Raw genomic sequence first — 23,269 nt, forward strand, 5'->3', positions numbered from 1 at the left:
TGCAGCAGAGGGGGCAGGATGGGGGGCTCGGGGAGCAGGAAGAAGCCCCCTGTCCCCACTGCTGATGCCAACAAGGGGTGGGGTGGGAGGGGTCCCACAAAGGTGGCTGGGGAGGCTGTGGGAGGCAAGGCTGTCGCTGCTGAGTTAATCCCTCTGATCCCATCTGAATTTTGGCCATATAAAAAACCACAGGTAGTGTTTAAGTCTCCTTCCCTCTGCCAGTGTAAACCAGAACTCCTTCCCCAAAGCACAGCAGTGCAAAGTCAGCCCTGAGATAGGCCCCAGCCATGCCACAGCTGGGCTTTCCGAAGCCTTTGCTCCTTGCTGCGCTCAGCTCTGCACCCTTAAACCTGACCCCACACATCCCCTGCATCCCAGATGTGGCCAGTGCCGAGTCTTCGTCACCCCTCATAGAGAAACTGAGCCCCACAGCCATTCCCAGCAAGCGGTGCCTCCAGGGAAGGGCTGTGCTGCCATGTGCCAGCAGCCTGTCACCAGGGGCTCTGTCACCTGCTGCTGCCAGCTTAGACAGGAAGGTGAGAGCCACCAAAGCCACGAGATTCCCGACCCCAGCTCAGCCAAAATACGCCCACAGGAAGATGTTGATAGTCAGCAGGAGAATGGCATTAGCATTGCACACAATCCTCCACAGGGGCTTTTCCTCGATGCTGGTGAGTGTCTGCTCCAGGGCAGCTCTCTCCTCCTGGGACAGGGTGGGTGTGGGGCTGGTGGGCAGACCACAGAACCACAAATACACCATTTTCCAGCAGGGAGGCTTGGCTGCTGCGAGAGGGGGACAAAACATGGCTGTTAGAATCTACTGGGACTCTTCTCTCCCTTCTCCCAATCTTTTGGAGGTGCATTGGCCAGTCTGGAGTGGGGCTTGAGAGGCACCCTAATAGATGCAAGATGATGAGGGAAAGGGAAAGGGAAAGGGAAAGGGAAAGGGAAAGGGAAAGGAAAAGGAAAAGGAAAAGGAAAAGGAAAAGGAAAAGGAAAAGGAAAAGGAAAAGGAAAAGGAAAAGGAAAAGGAAAAGGAAAAGGAAAAGGAAAAGGAAAAGTCTCCCTTAATCATGTACAGCACAGCCTGATTGCAGTCAGTTGATTGCAACACCAATCACTCATTAGTTAATTAACAAACCTCTTCCCTCTCCTCCCCAATCCAGATTCCATCCACTTTTAAAAATTCCTGACAGCATGATGGTCCATTTAGAGATATCCTGGCTTGTATCCTGGCTTGTTTATTACACATGGCTTGCCAGGTGAAGTGTGTGTTTTAATTGTCAGTCCTGTGCTGTGTGTATTTCACTCCCTGTTCTTTCCAAATATAACCTTTTTTTGAAATTCAGGATGTTTTGGGCCTTGAAAAAAGGCGTTACCCAGAACAAACCCTCATTAAACTGTCAGCTGCTGTGTTTCACATCTCATTCCTCATCTCTGCTAATCACCAAAATAACAAGATATTTGTTTATGAAAATCTGAGCTAGTGAAATAGGAATTGGTAAGAAATAAAAAATAATGCTGAATTACTGCATTTGACTTAAACCCAAACTTACTCTACTTATTATTACTACCCAAGCGTACTTACTTATTGGGGAAACAAAAATAAGGGATTTGGTTAGATGTTCACTTCTTTTTAGCTTAGCTGTGATTGGTTCCAGTGTCCTTTGGACTGACCAGCAAATGGAAGGAGTGAAGAAATCTTGTGTGTGTCTTGATTCTGAGGTTTGTGCTCTGTAACCTTCGAAGGTTAAGCTCAAAACCAGAAAGCTGCATTTTTTAATAGATTTGCAGAATAAAGCTCTGTCCACTCTGAAAAGAACTTGCCTATGTAGCATCTCCTGCTACTGTTCTGTCTCCTGACAACTCTTTAAGTTGACTTTGCTCTGCCCTCCTTCCTATTAAACACCCCTGGTAGGACACGCAGCTATTTAAGGTCTGGGTTTTAACCGTGGCTTACATCCTAAGGGAAGATGAAAAATCCTATCAGCATCACGGAAATGAGAAAAGTGGGGCTTGTGGGTTCATTCTAGGATGCCCTCAAAGTGCACATGTCTGCTCCCAGGGTCTCTTTTTCCCCTCAGACTGTGCTGCTATTTTGGTGCTCTTTTTTTTCAGGAATAGCAGCTCTTCTGAGCCATTCAAGGGCTGTGACATGAAGGTAGGCTGGGAGGACCAAGAGCCACAACACTTTCATTTGTCACATCCTTAAAACTGTAGATACAAGCCCCAGCTCCAGTGAATGCACCAGGTGGCCCCTCATGAGATTTTGGGACTTGCATGGGATCCTGGCTGTGCACTCCCAGGCACGGGAGTGTGTTTGTTCACAGACAGACCCCTACCTGCCTCCTCCGTATCTCCTGAAGCCGCAGCTTCTACCGGGTGTTCTGGGCTGATCTGTGCTGCTTCACTCTTGCAGTTTTTCAGGTTTATGGCAGGTGCTTTTCTGTGCCTGGTCCACCATGTGAGGCTGCCCAGCTGCAAAGTGGAACAGAGAGAAACTGGTCACTGCCTGTGAGTCCCAAAGTGGCTTCCCAGTCATCTCCTTCCTTAGTCCAAGGTGGTGCTGAGTCCTGTTTGGGGTGGTCTCCCACTTTTCCCTCCCCTCCTTTCTGCACATGTGCCCACACCCTGGAGAAGAAGGTTGGCACCATCCAGCTGGAGCTGAAAAGCTGGGAAAAAGTGTAAAATAATCTGGTTTCTCTCCTTCCATTTTTAAAAATAATCTGTTCCATCCCTGTCTCTTCAAGAAGTAACCTTTCAGTAGACACTGGAGAAGCAGCTTCCTATTTGCAAGGCTCATGAGACTGATCTGAAATAATGATGGTCTGTCCAGACAGCCCTCCAAAAGGGAAGGGGAATAAAGTCAAATAAATAAAAATAAATCAAAAAAGAAGCCAAGATACCCTCTATGGATACAGTCAGTCACAGACAGCTGTTGCACCCTCAAAAGATTATATTTTAATTTCAGATTTCTCTGATGGGCCAGTACAAGACATTGCCTGTCTCTGCAGAAAGTCACAAAGGACGATCAGTCTGCTTTACAAATGCCCAAGTTCTGAAACTCTTATTGTACAGCAAGCTTGAAAGTCTTCTACCTGGAACACAGGAGTGCACAGGAGACATCAATCTTGCAAACCTCAGTGGCCCTTCAGCAGCTGGGGGGTGTTACACACCCCAGGGGCTCAGGGATTTGGGGTAGAGCCAGGCCTGCTGCTGCTGGGGCTGACCTTGGCATGCCCAGGATCTCTATGGCTCTCCCTGACCCCTGCCCTGGCCAGGCCAGGCAGCAGGGACAGGCTCATCCATCCCTCCCAAATGCTGCTGCCAGGTCCAGGGGCTGCCCCCCCTCTCCAGCCCACGCTGCCTGGCAGAGGGGCACAGGGGGGGCAGTGCAAAGGTGCCCTGGTGACAACAGGGCAGGCACAGTCACACATGCCCCAGGAGCAGCTGGCTCCCTGCTCTGCCCATGTGGGAATGAACGTCTCCAGTGGGTCACTGACAAAGGAACGTGAGTTTAATTTTTGTATTTTGCACACACAAATCCAGGCAGAAGCTTCCGGCTGACACGAAATGTTGCATAATTTCCAGAAGATTTATAGCTTTATTTAAATCATTTTCAACTGAGATGAGCACTGGGCAGGGCTAATCTTTCTTGTCATGAAGTGCTAAATTGCTTTGATTTGATGATCCTCATCTTTCTCGGGGATTCTTTTTTTTTTTTAATCACTTAGGAAATGTCACTGGAACACAGTAAAGTTTCAGGGTACTAAAGGATTTCCAAAACTTTTTTCCTTTTCTCTCCTCTCCTCACGTGTCCCTGAATCACTGTCTCTTCACATTGCAGCAAAATCTGCAAAGGCTGGGGTGTACCTGGGGCTCAGACTCCAGAGGGAAGCAATTCCCAATGGAAAGCAGCATAGAGACAGGGAACCTCATGGCATCATCCCCATCACCCACGTGTTTTGGGTGCCTGGAGAAAGCAGGCAAATTCATAATTAAGAATTGCCTACAGGGGAGCTGTGTCAGCTTTACTGACTGGGACCTGGGAAGTGCTGCCTGAAGCCACCGTGTCCAAGGGCAGGGAAGCAGGAGGGAGCCTTGTGCTGGGTCCTGGGGAGCCCTGTGTCCCCCCTTAGTTTGCTCCTGTCAGCACCCACAGAGCTGAGCATGTCTGGCTCTCAGTGGCACCAAATGATGCTGTGGGAGCTCCAGCTGCAGCACCTCGGAGCTCTCAGGGTGGGCTCAGGCCAGCCCAGGCGGGCTTGGGGCTCCTCCTAAGCTGTGCACCAAGAGGAGCCACTGAAGCCACACCTCAAGACACAAGGAAAACCTCCCAACCCCAGAGTACACCGGGTGGAATTGCCAATCCATCAGCCTGTCTGGGTGAGCCCTGACCCCTGGCGAGCTGACCTGCTGGTGCAGCACTCGGTGCTTTGTGCGCTGTTCCCCTCCCTTTCCACCCTCACAGTCTCCTTGGGCAAGGGAGTTTGCAAGAACTCAGCAAAGTTTTTCTTTTGTTGTTTGTAAACTAGAATAAATCCTTCTGTTCCAAAATGCCATCTGGCACCTGACAGTTGTGTTTCAGCTTCACAGTCTCAAATTTAATTGTAAGCTCTTTTGCAGGGTTTTCAAGGACGGCGTGACACAATATGGACTACCTACAATGAAGACATATGAACTCTGGAGCATACCAAACAAATTCCTTGCATACTTGTTTTCCAGCACAGCATCAATCACCACAGGGATGGGAGAGTGTCCAAAACAGCAGGAGAAAATGCTGCAGCCTGCAGTTCTCAGATTGTAATTCATTTAAAGCCAGGAACATTAGATGTACCACTCTAACATCAGATACAAATCTCTTTTCTCCTTTTGCCCATTTACTATCTCAAAAGCATTGAGATTCAATATTTAAAGTAGTCCAGTGTAGATCCTCAGCTGGTGTAAAGCGACATATCCGTGCTCAACAGCTGTTCCTGGTCTTTGAAGGCAATGGAGCTGTGCTGATTTACATCTGCTGAGGTATGATCTATCACTGTATTTCCTTGGCTTTGTCTGTGCTCGCTTGTTTTTCTACTCTTTTTGCTTGACAAAACAATTCCTAGCTCCTGTACCATGTCTTTCATCATTCCATCTCCAAGCACTGCAGGTAAAGACAAGCAGAACCAGCCCTGTGCGAGTCTTAGAGGAGAAATATCCAAGGCTCAGGAAGGGAATTGATTAACCCGGAAGCACCAAAGCTTCAGAGATCCTCATCCAGGACAACCAGCACAGCCTCCCCCTCCCAGACACTGTCATGGGGACACTCAGGCTCTTCACCACAGATTTGCCCACTTGCATGCCCAGTAAATAGTGGCCAAACACAAAGGCCAGGTGCCACTTTCTACCCAGAGAGTTAGAGCCTGGCATGTCCACCCTGATCTCAGCCTCCTGCCCTTCCTTCCCTAAACCCTTCTGTCCCTGACCCACCTCAGCACAGCCACAGACTCGCTGGAGATGAGGGAACAAACCATGAGAAACCATGTCACCAGCAGTGATGGTGCAAGCCCACACCTCTGCTCATGTCTAAGGCAAACCTGGGGTGGGTCTGACCCAGGAAAATGAAAAATGTTGGTCTCAGTGCTGCCCACTCAGATTTGTGCCACACAAGCAGAAACCCAGCAATGTTGTCACCTGCCTCAGTCAAACCCCACACCTTCCCTTTGGCTGTTCTCTGAGGAACAAGGGCAGATTTTCCTGTTGAAATCAGGAATAAATAGTAGAAACTGAATGGAATCAGACTAAAAGAAATGGGGACAGACTCTCCCATTCCTACTGAGCTATGGAGAGAGGGAAAAACTGCTTAGTGGCACGAATTTCCTGGCAGCCCATCCCATTTTCCTTGTGGTGGGAAGATACTGAGGGACAGGGGGCTCACGGGATGGTCATCACAAATATCAGATGATTGTGTTCAGCCTCTCACTGCCACAGGCAGTATCATTAATTCTCACTCATTTTCTACAACAGAGTCTTTCACACAGAGGTCAAGCGCTGAGCTCAGCACTATGTGGGGTCCATGACATACCAAAAGGCTATCCTGAACATCCCTATTGAGAAAATTTCCCCCAGAAAGTCCAGTTGATGTTAGCTCCTGGCCAGTGCTGCTCTTCAGCAAGCTCTCCTCCCTCCCTGGCTCTCCAGCTGCACCTGAGGCAGGGCAGCCACCACATCTCGTCCTTTGTTCCTCTGGGATAGCTGCACACAGCTGCTTCAGACAAAATCCTGTCCTCCCTGGCCATACCCCTGTCTTTTTGAAGAATGTGTAAAATAAGGCCACTTACCTCCAGCACCTATAAACTCACACATTTCAGCAGAAATACCACTGAAAATCTCCCCTGGGGAATCTCTTAAGATTGTAACCTCTCTCTCCCTAATTCTATTATAGTGGCCTCCATCCTGAACTCCCCCTCTTAGGAGATGCTTTAAATGTTTTCATACCTCTGAGGTCAGACTAAAAAGCCTGGAGGTGCTGGGGCCAGTTTCTCCATCTCCTGAACTGCTGGTGTGACGCTCACTGTTCACCAGTGCTGTGTTAATGCATCTTATCTTGCTATTGCTGTGGGCAGGGAGCACTGCACATGTTTAGCTATCACAGGTCAGATGATGAGTGGGAACTCATTAAACCACAGTAATTAATTGCTGGCAACCATCTGGCCACCCCTGAGCAGCCGTGAACAACGTAAGCAGCAGAACTAATGGTGTCTCCTTGCCAGTATTTCTCTCTCCCATGTGGATCCTCTGATAGCTAATAAAAGCTGAGAGTTTATCTCCAAGCAGACACAAAGACAGCCTCTCTCCCCCCTCCTCTCTGCTATCTGAGCACCTGCTTTCATGTAATCTTTAGGAGTGGGGTGTCTTTGACACCTATAACATTCCATCAAACATTGATGGAGCTGGTTAATGCTTTACAAGTTATGAGGAAGCAACAGATTGATGCCATCATAGCATTTTCTCTCCCATGCAGTTAGACAAGAAAAAATAGGTCTTTTTAATCTATCCAGTAACCTTTGCTGAGAGGTAGGTGGCAGTTTTGTTATATTGGCAGCTGCTTTAAAACTTGGGACTGGGAAAAGTTGCTTTAAGGTTTTATAATATAAAACCTCCCAACTCTGCACCATTTTAATGTGCTAAGTAAAAGAAAGTTGTACTTCCCTCAAAGTTATTAAATTTAATTGAGATCACATTGGGACAAAATGTTATTTTCCTAAACGCCCGTGTTGCAAAAGATATTAATCTTGTTTGCCTGCAAGATTGATGCTGGCTCTGTTGAAACAGGCTAGATGCTACAATTAGATATATTTAATTCCTCCTCAGCAGTGCTCTGTAATGTGATTCCATCTCCTTCCCCTTCTTCTTTTCTTTCTATTGCAGTTATGATGGGCTGTGGTGTCTGCCCAGCTCTGGGCACAGCATGGGAACTCACACTCAATTTGAAGCACTCAGTGCTCAGCAGCATTAACACTCTGCAACCTGGGGAATAGACAGAGCTGAGGAGCAAGGGCTTCTTGGCAGCATATGCATTACACACCATTTCTTAGCCACTGGAGGAACAGAAAAGGGCAGATTGCAGGGATTTTTGGTACCCAAACGGGGGCTCTGGGAAAAGGGCGTCACTGCAAGTCACTTACCTTTTCTTCAGGGATTGGTGGGGTGCAGAGACTGATGAGGACGGTGACAATGGCAGTGAGGGCACAGAGGATGAGGGCAAAGTAGAGGTAGTGCAAGTCCTTTAGCACAGCTGGTCTCCTGTCCTCCTCCCCACAAGACGGGGGGCTATAAATGAACTCCATGATCATCCGAACCAGACCCACAGCAAGCCCAGCCATGAGGCCCCAGAAAGCACCCTGAGAAAGGCAAGCACAGAGAAAAGGTCACTGCAAATTAACTCTGGTTGTAGTTCTCCCTCTCCTCTCCCTGTCCTCTCCTTCTTTCCCAAGCCTTCTTATGCCTGATGGAAATCCACAGTGATGTGCATCAAAGGAGAATTTTTTCAGGTAAAAATCCTCATTTTCTCTCTCTGCCCTTGAACATGGAGCAGATAGAGCACAAACAATGCAACAATCTCCTCCTAACAACACTCCTCCAATGAGACTTTGACACATCATCCCTAAATGGCAGAACAACTTCCCTTTCATGCTTTCAAATGGGGCTGCCAAGAAGTGGCACTTGCAGGGACTTCTTAGAAGCAAACCCACACCCACTAGACCCTGGGCTAAGATCCACTAATGCACACCAGGGAAAGGCTGTCTAATTGTCACACTTTAGCTGGACTGGCTCCGAGTTTACAAAGGCTAAGTACTGAGGGCAGAGATACTTATTTATTTTCTCATATTAAATACATGTATCAATTGGTTGTTGACACTTCACTTACAGGCTCATTAATCCTCTTGCAGAAGATTGCCAAGATGAAGAGGGCTGTGATTGGTGGGGCCAGATAGCTGGTTATGGACTGAATGTAGTCAAAGAGCTTTCCACTGTTGGCTGATTGAATGATTGGGATCCAGAGAATACTGATGACCACAAGGATGAGGATGAAGACTCTGAAAGAGAAGGATAAAATTGTGTTAACTCTGTAGGCAGAGTTAAACAAAACACACTCCCAGTTGCTCTTGGAATTTCCTAAGAAAAAATCCACAGATCACTCTCAAGAACCTTTCCTTGTGTACACAGGAAAAGAGAAGATTGTTCTCCCGTGGTGAGCCTGGTGTGTCCTAGAGTGTGATATGGTCTCAATGACCTTGGCTCTTGGATGTGACAGAAAGAGGATGCTGGAAGCTCATGGAAGCAATCTTTCTGCCACCTTTCCAAGCAGGTAATGTGCTCAATCTCTTGCCCTTGCCAAATTCCAACTTGTTTGCTACTTTTTAAAATTGTGTTTGGGGTCTCAGGTGAATATAGTAACCTTCGCACTGTGTGTCACAGAGGTTTGTCCATATTGCTGAGCAAGAGGTACTTGTCCTCTCACCACTCTGCCATGGTGAAGTGTGAGCTTGCCTGCAGCCTTCAGCCACCCCTCAGCAAAGTTTAGAACTTAATGCTGATGACTGGAGAGCAAAAGCTCCACAAACACACTGAATGCAGCCTAAATTCCCCTGTCTGGAGGAGAACTTTATATGCCCCTGATATAATGCAGCACCAAAGCTTGTCTGCAAAGGACACTACAACTTACCACAGAGACTGAGAGCTGGCAGGCTCAGCTCTGCACTTTTCCGTGGGAAAAAAAAAAAAAAAAGAAGCAATTGCAACATATCACTCCTGTCTGATACAAAAATAACACCTTTTTATAGACCTCTGGTGACAACGACTCCAGAGCACTTTCAGCTTTCCTAAAAGTTACATTTAAAGCAGAATTTATAATAAGTTTAGAGAGAAGAAAGGCAATTATCTGCTCAGCTCAGTGGAACACACAGAGTTTCTCCTTGACCAGATCTACCCAAGGAGGTGGAAAATGCAATGCTCTTTCCCAAGCTGTGCTCCTGCTCTCTATTACAGGCACCAGATTTTTCTCAGTGAGTGCAGCCTGGAGGATGTAAATGCTGCACCCAGAACAGATGATGAGAAGAATGAGACATAAATAAATGTAAGGACCTGCCCACAACCATCAGCTCCTGCTCCGAGGCCTGCCTGCGGACCCGCTGCCAGATGTCGACAACGAAGAGGGTGCTGCTGCTGTTGAAAATGGAGGTGAGGGAACTCATCAGGGCTGCCATCATCACTGCAATCATCAAGCCCCGGAGCCCTGTGAGAGACAAACACAGAAGGGGAATCAGGACTAGACCTTGGGCCTCTGAGCACTGCTTTTTCCATCCTGCTGTCTGAAATCTGCAGTAAGATTTCCACATGCTTAGGATGGGTGAGGGCAGCTTGATCCCCCCTGCACAGCCTGGCTCAAGCCTAGCTCCACAAGGGTGTTTCTCACCATCAGGCATGAGTTCAATCACCAGTTTGGGGTAGGCAATGTTGGAACAACCCACAGCAGCTCCACAGACCCTCTTGCAGATGTCTGGGTCCACGCAGCCCACTTCATCTGTGTAGCACAGGGGAACAACAGGGAGTCAGTGCAAACCCCACTGAGCCATAGACTGTTTAGATCAAGAGAACAAATCCTGATGCCTTGTGCAATTTCACATAAATTCAGAGGTGGAATACAGCTACAATGAGTGGAGCTGAAAAACATTTTATATCATATAACAGAGGTGAAACTTTGGGATGACATTTTGAAATTCTGTTCAGGGTACACCTAAAACTCTCCTGGGTGTTGCGTAACTGTAATCCTTGATGATTTGTCACTTGTGGGAACTGGACTGTTTCCATGAACCTGTCAGCTGGGTTCCCAGGGATGCTGGAGGCTCACTTACTCATATTTAGGAAATCTGGGAGAGAGGCTCTTTCCTCTGGGAGTGGTCCTTCTAACCAAGGTATCCTTCCTGGGAAGGGGAAGGCTCTGGGGACACCAGCAATGAGAACTCCTTGGGATATAAGGGAGGCTCGTTTAGCCTAATCCACCAGGACCTGAATGAATCTGTATGGTAGACTGCTAAAACTCTCCAAAATACCTAATGGATGTAATCCATAAGATCTGAAGGACAACCTCAGTGCTCCATGAATTTAATTTCACTGACTGCCTCCACACAGACAGATGGATGCAATGTCCACAGCATGGAGCTAAATGACCCCAATGGCAAACTATGCCCCTTATGGCTACTCCCAGTGGCTTATGCCACTGTGGGAGAACTGGAGGTAGAGGGAGGGCTTGGAAACACCACGGTGCAACAGGAATCTCTATGAACATGCCTGCAGGACAGCAGTTTCTAAGGTGTAAAAGTGCTGGCAGACCTGTGTGGGATTAGTGCTCACAGCTGGTATGGAGCCCCGTGTCAAGGAAGATGGGAAGGCTTACCTGGGTAAAGAGCTCTGCTGATCATTCCTGGCATGACAATGAAAAACATAGGGAAGATTTTCAGATATCCTCCCAGCACTGATCCACCTTTGGCATGGGAGAGGTTCTTGGCAGAGAGAGACCTCTGGACTATCACCTGCAATCAGTGCAGAAAGGGAGCAGAGAATGAAACAGAAGCACAACAGAGAGAGCGGGGTCCATTCTCTCTCTGTCTCTCCTTCTCATGGATGACTTTCATCCCACAGGATCCCAGGGTGTTTTGCATGCCAAGGACAGCTTTCCCACCTCGCTGACTGCAGCCTGCTGCCACTGCTCAGAGCTCAGTCCACAGGCTACAGGAGAGGGCAGCGTGGAAATTTCCTTTACAGGAATAATTTCACCCTTGACTGAAATGAAGCCACCTTGCGGGCTGGAGACAGCAGCTGTATGGCAGCAAGAAACACAGAATGAAGCAAACTGTGGGTGTTTTGGTAAAAGCTCAGTGGTGGGGTTTTATAATTATCCCATCTGGAAGTCCAGAAGCACCGCGTCTTGAGATACACACGCAGCTTTCCTGGTTTGTAGCTTGGAAAGGAATAAGGGACATAAGACATCTGGGACTATGAATGGAGAAATATTGTCTGCAGGTCACTCAAGGTCACAGCAGAGCCAGCTCCAGATTCACATTTTTATATCCTTGTCATGATAACTGCATGAAGACACCCAGTACTCACCAGCCCACAGTGGGAAAAAGAAGGATGAAAATAACCTGTTCTTACTGCACTAAGAAGTGCATAAAATTAGCAGCTTGCTGAGAAGGTGAAAGGAGTGAGACATTCTGGTCTAGACCAGTAAAAAAGGTAGCAACTCCTGCATATTGAGGCACAGGGATTTTTCAGCTCACAGAACCACAGACTGAAGAGTGGACTAAAAATAACACTGTGGTGGTCTGTCTGCTGAGGGAAAGATTTTATTTACCTGGTCAGTGCACCAGCACCAAAGAGCCAGCACAGAGAGACCAAATATAAGGCCAGGCCAGGGAATGTCTCCTGTGATGGGATCCCTGAACAAATGGAAGGCATCTGCACGTGGGAGATGGCAGGTCGTGTTTGGGACTGTGATCTTTGGTATTGCTGTGCTGTATTTCTCCTGAAGTCCTTCATACCAACCAACTTTTTCAAATCCTGTAAAGAAAATGCCAGTGATTTAAGGGCTGGTGCATCTTGCAAAGTTATGATCTTATCTGAGTCTCGTGACTACTTTTCTTTTATCTTCCTCTTATCTCCTTTACTTTTCATTCCACCCTTGCTTTTTGCAGTCAAGGTTTCTACAGAAGGCAGCTGGATTTTGCCCAGAGTCCTTGTGGTTTAAACAACACATTCTGGAAGATGTTCAATGCAGGAAAATCTCCATGATCCTAATCCCTGCAATGTCATCAGCATCTAGTCTTTACTTATAGTAAAGTATACTTACACCCTCCAAGAGCTAGAGCAGAAAGGTACAACATGAAAAAAGAGATACGTGGTTTAGATATTTCTGTTTGCCAACAAGGCTTAAAACAAAGACTGATGAAGTTCATTTCCTTGTTGGTCTTAATTTTTTTATAACGCTCGGTTATGCCCACATGAACCCACAGTAACTCCAAAAGTCAACAGCGGAGGTCAGCAGTATTACTCTGAATTGACATGGGCTTAATGAGAGCTGAATTTGGCTCTGAGAATGCAGTGCTCCAAAGCTCTTTGGCAACTCCAGCAAGGTGAAATTACCCAGAGCCTCACCTCCGTACTGTTAGTGCAAAGGAAGAAGCAAGTATGATGGCTGGAGAATGAGACTTGTGCTGGCACCACTTCTGTGAGTGGTTAAAACTCATTTCTGCACCACACATGAAAGAGTGAGGCACCCTGCTAAGGTCTAGTGGCCTTGGGACCGCTAAACTGCTGCGTGGTGCCACTGCAGGTTCCCCTTACCTATGAACATGAGGACCAAAGCTCCCAGCACCATGATCAGGGTCTGCAGCGCGTCTGTGTAAATCACAGCAGTCAAACCCCCTGCCAGGAGAACCAGAGACAGCAGTCAGTGCATCACCAAGCACAGGGAAACAGGCACCTCACCTGGAAAAAAGCTTTCTCTAGCCCCAGCCCTGGGATTTCAGGACAGACCCACTGGGAGAAGCTGGCACTGAGCTGGCCCCCTGGAGCCCGCAGCTGTGACAAGCCCTCCCATGACGAATGGCATGAAGGGTTTTCCATGTTCATGAGAGGACTTGCAGGTAGTTCAGTAACTTAACAGCTAAAGTTGCTAATTTTGCAGAAAGGCAACAAAATAGCAAATATGGGCAGTGGTAACACCCTGCACAGAGGGAGCCACGAGCCTTGTGCAGTGTTAAAAAATCCTCTAAAGCTGTGATGTTACCCCCATACCACTTTCCCTTGGGCCAAGAGGGGAGAGAGGGAGACTTAAAGGTCTCCAACAGCTGGGAGTGACAGGGCAGGTACTACCAGCAACTGGGGCAATCTCTCCCTCAGACCAGGACCTGAATACTCTTTCTGCTCTGTAGGAAATGGGAAACTTACATCCTAGGCTCCAGCTTATAATGTGTCCTTTAAAATCAGCTATTTACCAGCTATGGTGTAGACAGCAGTCACTGCTAGCAAGACCACAGTGGACAAGTAGAGGTTCCAGCCCAAAGAGATTTGGATGAACAATGCTCCGGAAAAGATGTCTGTCTGGAATAAAAAAAACCCAAGGGCAGTCTGGCATTAGTTGTGCTTCGTGCAAGTGAAATCTAATAAAGCAGCCTGCAGCCCTCTGCGGCTGAAAGCATTGACAGGGGAGGACACCACGAAGGTGAACTGGAAGGGGAGGAGAAGAGCTGTTGGGGCTGTTGGCTCTGAACCTTGTTCTGCTGTAAGGAAAAACTTTCCTCCAGGTCAGAGCTTTCAGGGTCTGGGAGAGAGGGAGGGAGAAAATGAAGGTGCTACACCAAGGGACCAAAAAGTCATCAAAATAAAGTCCATCTTCATGTCATAGAATCCTCCCTGGCACAGAGAAGCACTGGTGGAAACTGTCGCTCCTTTTGGTGACTGTGAAGACATCCCTGGATAGCAGAGCCCATGCATCCACAGGCAGACACAGGAGGGAAAGAGGGGGAGATAGCAGAGACCTTATTCTTCCCAGGGCTGCATCTTCATGGCCTCATGGTCCAGAGACACTCCCTCTTGAAAGACTCCTAAAGAGTCACTGATGTCGTGTATCATGATTTGTTTATCTGAGAAGGTCAACAGGTGGCTTTTCTGTTTGTGCAGTTCAGCATATTAGAGTGGCTCCAGAAAAACAGGTTATACCTGCTGAGGACCTCACTAGAAATACAGAAACCCCCATCAGCTCTGTTTTGTTTGGACCTTCTGGCAGAGAGAGTGACACCAGAACCTGGTGAAACCTGGAATTACACAGATAACATCATTCAAAATTGCAGGCAGTGATATGGGAGATGTTTAGGTTGGGAAAGCAGGTAGAAGGACACCTGCAAATCTGGTGTGGGGTGAGATACAGGTGAGGACCTTTATCAAGGGAGACAGAAGGGATGGGACAAGAATTCTGTTTGCAGTGTCTGAAATGAGCACCTTGAAAACAAGGAGCCAGTGCAACCCCTGACCTCTGCAAGCCTGAGACACAACAGGCACAGCCAGAGCACCACGGGAGTCACTGCCCTTTCTGGGGCTTGGCTTCCCAGCAGGAAACACAACCACCTCTGTAGCCATGCCGGATCAGTCCTCTGACAACACTGTTTATTGAGATCTCTGTTTTCTTTGCAAGCCAAGAAGACTCTGCAGTGCCCTGGTTGTTAACCTGTGTTTGGGCAGAAAGCACAGGGAGAAAAATCCTTCTTGTTACCAAGTGCCTGCTGTCCAGCCAGCCACTAAATGAGCTCTCCACAAACAATAGCTCTGCTTAATAGAAAGCACCTGTCATGGCCATAAACTCCCCCAGCCACATCCGTCAGCCACGCGTGAATTGGCTGCACAGAGGAGAAACCACTGAGATGAAACAGCAGCGACAAGGGCCAGGGTCCTGCTCTGAAAAGCACTGGCAAATACTGCTCTGCTGAAGGTCACTCTGAAAGACAGCTCTGCTTCATACCTTGGCTGTGTGGCTGTGCTCACTGTGGGCTGCTGCAGGAGACAGTTGCCATTTATCCCTCACAGGTAAAGAAGTTTCAAGCGCCTCTTTGCAAGACCTCACTCACTCTGCCACCAGGGGCAATGCTTTGATCCCGCAGAGCCAAGCTGGAGGCAGTAGGTGTCAGAAGTGGGTGACATGACCAAGAGCTGCCCATTAGAGGAGGAAATCTATCCCACACTCCCAGCCTGGAATTCCTCTTAATGTCCCTCCCAGGACCTGAGACATAATAAGCCTAGGAGAAGGACCTTGAAGCCACTTGAGTGTCTTATCTCCAGTCAGTGTCTCCCAAGGCAATTTGACATCTGAATACTTCAGCAGTGTCTAGTGAAAACTGGCTTCTACTGACCTTGGGATAACCAGCTGGAGACAAAGGACTGACATCTTCAGTCCCTGTAATGGACTCTCAAATGCACTCCTCTCCCTCCAAGGGCATAGGTAGCAAATATCTGAGCATAACTTCTGTTTCTTTCTGAATGGCATTTAAAAGAGGGAAATACCCAGCAGGCTACACTGGTTTTTGGTTACCAGCAGGGTACAATGCTACAAGCAATTCAGAAAAGATACTGAGTTTTGTCTTAAGCCAGAACTTACCTCCCTTTCACTGTACCCTTTTTATGTAAGACAAGTGAGAGAAAGAGAGAGGAACAACCATAAAATACCTAATGCTGAAAACTCAGCTACAAGAACAACAGCAGGTTTACAATCATTTAAGAGAATTTCATCCCTACAAGATGCAGCCAGCCAAATATTCAGATGGGGTAGTGCTGCCCTTCCTCTGTCTCTGTTGCCTAAAGTTTGATGTGATAGAAGAGGAGAAGTAGGCAGACAGCCTGTGGTACTTACACTGTTTAGTAATTAGCTGCACATCCCTGTAAAGTTCTCACTGTGCATTGCTGTTTAATGAGGGCTCTGTCTCTCTCTTAGGAAAGGTCTCCATGATCAATACAGAGGCAGGAGCAGCACACTAACACACTGCTACTGTTCCTGGGAGCTGAGCTGGTCCTTTCAAGGACATCTGAGTTCTCTCTGAGCAGCCCTGCCTTGTACCAGGATGCCCTATCCCGGCCCTAGACACAGGGTTGTGTTCAGTTGGATACATACGGATATCTTGGTGAATATATAGAGAATCAGGGACAGCACGGACATGTAGATTTGTATCCTCTGCCCTCCAAACCTCTTCTGCAGGTACTCAGGCATGGTGACTACTCCTGCTGCGATGTAAACAGGCACAAAGATCCAGCCGAGAGCCAGCAGTGCCCAGGTGGCCTGTTAAAGAGAATAAAGGCACAGGATTCAACACAAGGGAACTGCTTTTTCTCCTGTTCTCTCAGTGGCCATCTTAAGAAAGCAGAAAGGTACAGTGCCATGCAATGTGTTTGAGAAGCAGACTGACTTTTTCTCCCTGCTCAGAAGATGAGCCAGCAGCTGGCGGAATTATTACAATTCAATTAGAATATTTTGAAGTTCTCCTCCTGAGCCCTGCGTTTCTCTGTCATGGGTGTCACATCCTATTCCATTCCCTGGTCTTTTGAGCAAGGTGATGTATTCTGTTGCTCTAGTTCTCTGAAAGATGGTAGGGTGTTTGTTGGCCTCTGAAACCACTGATGCTGTGGCAGTGAAGAGTTAAGGGATTCAGAGCAGGATGGGAGCATCTGTTTGTTGCTTGATTAGCAAGTGATGAGGCTGAGGCAGCAGACTGTCCCTGCAGAGCATAAAAATAAGCAACAGCAAGACTCTGCTGGGATGTTCTCCTTGCAGGCTGGCACAGATGTGCTCCTGTCACTGGTAGATAAAGAGGCACTTTAGTTGCTTTGCCACAGGTGAAGAGTCTTCTGGAAAGTGCAAAGGCATTTCCCATCGTGTATTTTTTCTCCAATTCCCAGAAAAAGCCCAAACAGGAGAACTTAAAGGTAAATGAAAGCCATTGGATTATCAAACCTCACCTCCTGGTTGTCTCAGGCCATTATCTTTCATCATTACATTTATTTTGATCAGTTATTCAAGTTTTCAGAAAAGAAACTGATTCCTGTGAGCAGAGATTGTGACTGATTGAGGAGAACAGCCGTGGCTCCTGCAGTGGCAGAGACTGGCTGTGGTGAAAGACGCTCATATGATCCCTCCAGCTGAGCGATGTCCCATGGCAAAGGGAGAGAGTAATGGCATATCTAAGTTCTCTTTCCAATCTGAAATAAATTAATCTGAACTCATGAAGCTGGATTTGCCCTGAAACACCATCTTGTCTTCATGAGCTTCTAAAGTGACTTGAATAGATTTCCTTTAGCTACAGCAATATTGTTATGTCCTACATGCACTAGGCTGAACACACTCTCTGTTTTCTTCTCCAAGGATTTAAAGGTGACCTTAATGGTCTAGAAAAAAACCGTGCAGTGAATACATACCCCAGGAAAGAGCTTTTGGTGGGCCCTGCCTGTGCTTGGCAAGTACCCGGCACTATTAACACTCTGCTGAGGTAGGCAAGAGACTCAGAGTTAGGTGCATGATGCTTCTTCTGAGGCTGGCACTAATCCCACTCCTCATCAGCTGAGAAATTTCATTAGCATCACACACCAAGGGCCTGCTTTTCATGCTCTGTGTGGTGTCAGTGGCAATTTTCCAGGCCACTTCAACAGGGCAGAATGAGACCTGCCTTCACACACAGATGTTCACCCCAGAGATGACACATTTTGGCAGCTGCCAGCTGAAGAGAGTGTTGCTGATTCTCATGGATTTACACTGAATAGAGGAGCACACGCTGCTTCTTTTTGCCTTTTTTTTAACTCCCTGTACCCAGAATCCTGTGATTATCCAAGCACATTTCCAGCATTATCTTTTATTTTAATCTTCATGAGTGCAGACTAAAGCTTAAAAATAAGGCCATGTACCACTGAGAAGGTCAAAGAGCTAATAATTCTAGTGAATTCCACTTAAACTAAAATAAAGATCTCATGTTTCCAAGGCTGTCAGAATGTCTGGAGGCTTCTCTCTTGAGAGTTGAGCACTTGTTGCTGCTGATACTGTTAAATACCTGATTTGGGAGAGAAACCCCAGTCCCTTTGTAAACAGTGACATGCTTAGTTGACAGCAGAACTGACTCTTACATTCCACTCAAAGCCCCCAACAGCAAGGCCCCCAGCTGCTCCAGTGCCCGCCAGGCCGATGAATAAACCGCTGCCCACGTTGCTCGACATCAGGGATGCTCCAATCTGAAACACAGGGCACAGGGATAAAACTGAGAAAGTCACTTTGAGCAACTTCTGTATCAGTCCAAGTGTTTTCCTCAGGAGCTCTCTTTCCCCAGGATCTCATCTCCTTGTAATTAGGCAGCTGGGTGCTAATGGGGAGTTGAGTTTTCCTTCACCTCTCAAAACCCCTACATTTTTATATCTTAAAGCATGTTCCTGCTGCCTTCCACTGCCCCCACTCCAGTGCAAAGCTTAATCTCAGAATCAGGGCTCACTTTGCCAGCGGTTCTCCTGAGAAGCACACCTGTTACAGAGGCACAGCAGAGGGAGGGGAGCCTGGTGACACCACAGATTCCTCAGTGTCCATGAAACGTGACAGATTTCTCCATTCCCTTGTTAATCAGTCAGCAAGGTGCCATCTCTGACCCTGCTGACCCTTGCTCTACCTCCCCATGTCTTGCTGACAGCCTCTTTTGAGTCTTGCTCTGAACATGTGTGCTGTGGGTTCACACAGCCATGGTGACAGGAGTGCTCTCCTGGAGCTCCTGCTGAGGGAGGAGATTCCTGAACCGCAGCATGGACGTGCTAGGAGCACGCAGGTCTTTGTGCTTAGTGTCTAAGGTAGGTTCAAAGCTATGGAGCTCTGCAGCAGGCTGGAAAATGCTCTTGCTTCAGGTTAGCTTTAACTGCAGGCTGTGGGCAGGGTAGGCCATCCCTGCCATGGCTCATTGACACCCTAATTGGAAGAGCTCCAAGGCTCTTTAAACAGGGCAAAGGCTATCTGACTTAATAACTGCTTTTACTGGCACAAAGCCTCACCTCCTTTCTGCATGCCAACATCAAACCTGTCTCAGGGTCAAATACAAAACCACCCAAGGGACAAGTCAAGCCCTTTCATCCTACAGTTTGCTTTTAGGTACACCACCTACGAGGAGCTTTTCTCTCCTTATTGCTGCCTCATGTGAAACAAAGAATGGTGGAAGCTGCTCTGCTTCTCACCTTTGGGCAAGGAAAAACATTAGGATGACATCAACACCCACACTGCCTCTGCCTTCTTGCCTGTTGGAGAAAACTCTTGATTAAAGAAGCTGCTGCAACAGGACTTTGCAACCCGTGCTCTCAAGAAATGTGAGCAGTTTTCCTGATATGTAGATCAGACACAGAAATACAGAAGATACATTGCAGAGGTGCAGCAATTTAATATCAGGGCATAGTTGAGGTTGAAACCTGTCACTCCCATAAAAACAATAATAAAATGTTGGTCATACTCAAGGCAAAGGCCACAAGGAGCAGAGCCTGCAGGGGAGCTGCAGAGGTGGAATCAGCTCTGACAAACAAATCTGGGAAGTGAACAGCATCAGAGGTTGCTCTGAACCTAAAACGGTTCAGAAGAGCCAAGAGCTGACCTGTATCCAACAGCCTCTGTAGCCACCTGTGGCTGGAGCCAAAAGCAGTGAGAAATTTTTGGAGTTTGTTTGGGGGCTTTTTTAATAGAAAAAAACCCAGAAATCTTGTTTAAAAGAACAAGGTTAGGGAAAAAATATTCGATTTTAGTATCTTTTAATTTTCCCCCTCCTAATTAGACAAAACCATCAAGCTAAGCTTTTCCATTAAATGTCACTTGCCTGAGACAGAAGTATAAAGAACATTTAAGAAATGACAGATTTTAGAGAGGTGTATGTGTCTTCTGTGGAAGAGGCTGAAAATCTAGCCTAGTGAATTTATGGGCAACTCACAGCCAAAGGAAGAAAAGAAAAAAACTGTGTTTTGGTAGAGAAGTGCATTCTGTTGCCCACAACTCACTGGAGAGATATATGGTTCTAGAGCCTGGCATCGGCTGAGAAGAATCTTTATTCCTGTGTATTTTTATTCCTTTCAAACTCTAAATTATCTTTATGGATACCTTTCACTCCCAAGAAAAGGCACCTTCAATAGATTATTTTTTCTTTCATAGTGAAGATTTATACTTCAGTGGTTTGAATTTTATATCCTTTACATCATTAGTCAATAAACTCAACTCTGCTCTAAATAGCAAGGGCTCAGAAAGTCCTGAGATTTGAGATTATTTTAAATTCAGTGTCTAAATGCTTTTTACTGGATGACACATTCCTAGATTACCTAATGCTCTCTTAACTTGGGAACATCAGTGGTGAGTTGAGGCCAAAAAGTTTCAAACCCAGCTAGGCAGCCAGCATTCCCTAACTTTCATCAATGGGAACATTTTTATTGCTGCCTTTAGCAGAGAAACTGAGAGTTGGAAACCCCTGAAGATGCTGAGCTACCCTTTTGGCCCGGCAGCTCCAAGCTGCAGCCCATCAGCAAAGATGTGTGGGATGGTTCCTTATGTATCCTTCACCTGTCCCCGTCATCTCTGACTACAGCCAGCACATGTCATGACTGGGTCCCCTCACCAGACCTGCTCTTACATCTGGAATTGCTTTCAAACCATGAGGAACCCAGGGAAGCATTTCACTCACAGGCCACCAAGTCATAGATCGTCCAGCCAGAAAATAGCCTCCAATGGTCCCCCGGCTCGCTCGTATCGATGACTGGAAGCACAGGAAAAAGAACAGGAAAAAGTGTTTTCCTCCATTCAGCCACCCTTGAGTCAGACCAAGCCAGGAGAATCCTTAATGCCTGGTCTCAGCACCAGCTCCAAAAGAATTTTATGGATCTGTTAAGTATGCCAGGCTTCACCCACTGCTTCTGCCTCTCTTTGTGCAGGTTTCTGGTAGTCGTGCTTTGGAAGGAAGCTGCTTGTACCTGTTTGATGACTTCTCCACGAATGTACCAACTGGGAAAGAAGAAGCAGTTCAGCCAAGCAGAACGCAGTAGGTGTCTGTGACAGAGGCCTTCGCCAAGCAACACGAACAAATAATTAGCAACAATCTTTCTGAAGTTTTTAAGGTCCATTTCAGTCTTCTCCAGCACAACCCTGGCTTTTCTTTTGCCTCCTGCCTGTCCACACCCCGATGTGAGTTGAGCATCATTCCCAGGACAACCTCCAGGGAATGATCCCACGGTTGTTCCCATATGGTGTCCCCATATGGCTGTCCCTGTATGAGGGCTCACAGAAGGATCCCTGCCACCCCCCAGATTTGCTCAATATGCCCTGAGTAAGTTGTGCAGAGGATGCCATTTGCAGACAAACCCCTTTGTACCCAGAAGGGGTCCAGGAAGCAGCAAGGCCCCTCTGGCTCAGGCAGACCCTACCCCGGCCCCCTCAGGGACTCACCCATATCCCGACAGCGAGGACAAAGGCAAAGTACAGAACCACGACGATGATGTCTGCCACTGCAAAGGCTGCTGCCGTGTCCCCTGGCAGCCCAGGCAGCTCCGTGGTGCCCGTGGTCGGCTGGCTCATGGCTGTGAGCAAATTGCTTATTTTCTCACTCAGCTGGACTTTGGTGCACATTGGCCTTCATTGTTTCCCTTGTAATAATTAACAGGGTGAAGAAGGTGTGAGTGGGGAGCAGAAGCCAGGCAGGATGGTGGCTAACGTTTGCCAGCAGGAGCTTGGTGTCCATGGTTCATCAGTGGGGCCACCACACGGCTCTGTGGTGTGAGGATTCCTCCCATTCCCCCTCGTGTCCATTTACCAGTGGTCCTTTCTCCTGTCCATTTATCCACTGGTGACACCCACTGGGATGTAGGAGATGGTTCTCCTTTGGGGTCTGGGGTCTGCCTGGAGGAGGCTTGTGCCCCACAGCCAGCTCTGGAATGGCTCTGCCAGCCCCAGTAGGAACCTTGTGTCCCAGGACGTGGGCAGGAAGGAGGAGGGGGCTGGACCCTGTCACACATCAAACTCTGAACCCAGCTCCTCAGTGCAGCAGGGACATTTCTCATCCTGGTTTGCAGACAAGGGGGGCACCCTCCAGCACCAGCCCCCTGAACCAGGGCACAGAGAATGGGTCACACCACACCTTTGCTCCTTTGTTGGGGCAGCTTTGGGAGGATCACAAAAGGTTCCTACTGGGGCTGGCAGAGCCACTCCAGAGCCTTCTCCAGGCAGACTCCAGACCTCAAAGCAGAACCATCTCCTACATCCCCCAAACTCCACCATCCGTGGTCCCTCACCCCATGACATATCACATGGGACATTTAAAACTCAGGTAAGCTTTGCTTGATCTTGGTTTCAAGGGAGGCAACAAAACCTCTCTCTCACTTTGTTTTATTCCCCTCTCTCCCAGAGCTTTCTTGCAAATGCTGGCTACCTACTCGCTCATTAATTGCACTGCTAACACGAGGCCCCCATCCACCCCTGCTCCCCAGTCTGAGGCTCCCTGGGAGCGGTGCCTCCCTGCAGGCTCATTATCCACAAGAGGCTTTTCAAGACTGAAATGTTTCAACAAGCTGAAGTACAGTTACCAGAAATTAAATATCTGGAAGCCTAAATCCCCAGGTACAAACAGGCAGCTCTCCCTGCACAGAGCTGATTTACACTCACCCACACACTTCTCCCTCTTAACACCTCAGCACCTGAAAGCAAAAGACAGTCACCTAATCCTAAAATGTATTAAATACCAGCCCAAGAAGCAAATACAGCCAGTGTCTCCAGTCTTCCCAAACCAGGAATCCTCCTCTACATGGGAAGCCCAACCCCAAGTACCTGCCTTTACCCAGCCCTTCACCCCTCCTTCCCATGGTGCTGTATCTGCAGCAATTAACACTTGGAAACACTTGAAAGCTTTCACCCTGGGGCTGTAAATATAACCAGTAAGCCATTCCCAACAGCCATGAGCTAACACGAGTCCACTGGACATACTAGAATGACACAGGCTTATGGCAGCAGGATGTTGTCAGGTGTTATTACCCAGCCTGGATCACACCAAACTGCAGTGGCCAGCCCAATTGCTGGGCAGGATTGCAGCAGCTGCACCTCAAACATGGGCCATACCTTGAGTGCATTTGTGGCAGTCCTTCTCTCGCTGCCCAATCCTGTCCAGGCAGGAGTTGCTCTGCTCCCCGTTGTTCCCAGGACAAGCTG

The 23,269-nt window shown here is 47.8% G+C and overlaps 1 protein-coding gene across 1 annotated transcript; it reads right to left on the bottom strand.

Moving 5' to 3' along the window:
- Positions 1 to 560: 560 nt before the first annotated feature.
- Positions 561 to 21,696, bottom strand: SLC5A9 (solute carrier family 5 member 9). Its single transcript, XM_010408866.4, has 14 exons — positions 21,518 to 21,696; positions 20,760 to 20,831; positions 18,199 to 18,303; positions 16,202 to 16,366; positions 13,539 to 13,644; positions 12,886 to 12,966; positions 11,897 to 12,102; positions 10,940 to 11,075; positions 9,959 to 10,066; positions 9,628 to 9,778; positions 8,411 to 8,579; positions 7,668 to 7,883; positions 2,343 to 2,478; positions 561 to 783 (listed from the first exon to the last, which is right to left on the bottom strand). The coding sequence occupies exons 1-14, from the start codon at positions 21,644 to 21,646 to the stop codon at positions 575 to 577; spliced, it is 1,989 nt and encodes a 662-aa protein (XP_010407168.3). The 5' UTR covers positions 21,647 to 21,696; the 3' UTR covers positions 561 to 574.
- Between the last annotated feature and the right edge of the window lie 1,573 nt (positions 21,697 to 23,269).

The sequence above is a fragment of the Corvus cornix genome, chromosome 8, assembly GCF_000738735.6.
Source record: "Corvus cornix cornix isolate S_Up_H32 chromosome 8, ASM73873v5, whole genome shotgun sequence".
NCBI classification, from domain to species: Eukaryota; Metazoa; Chordata; class Aves; order Passeriformes; family Corvidae; genus Corvus; species Corvus cornix.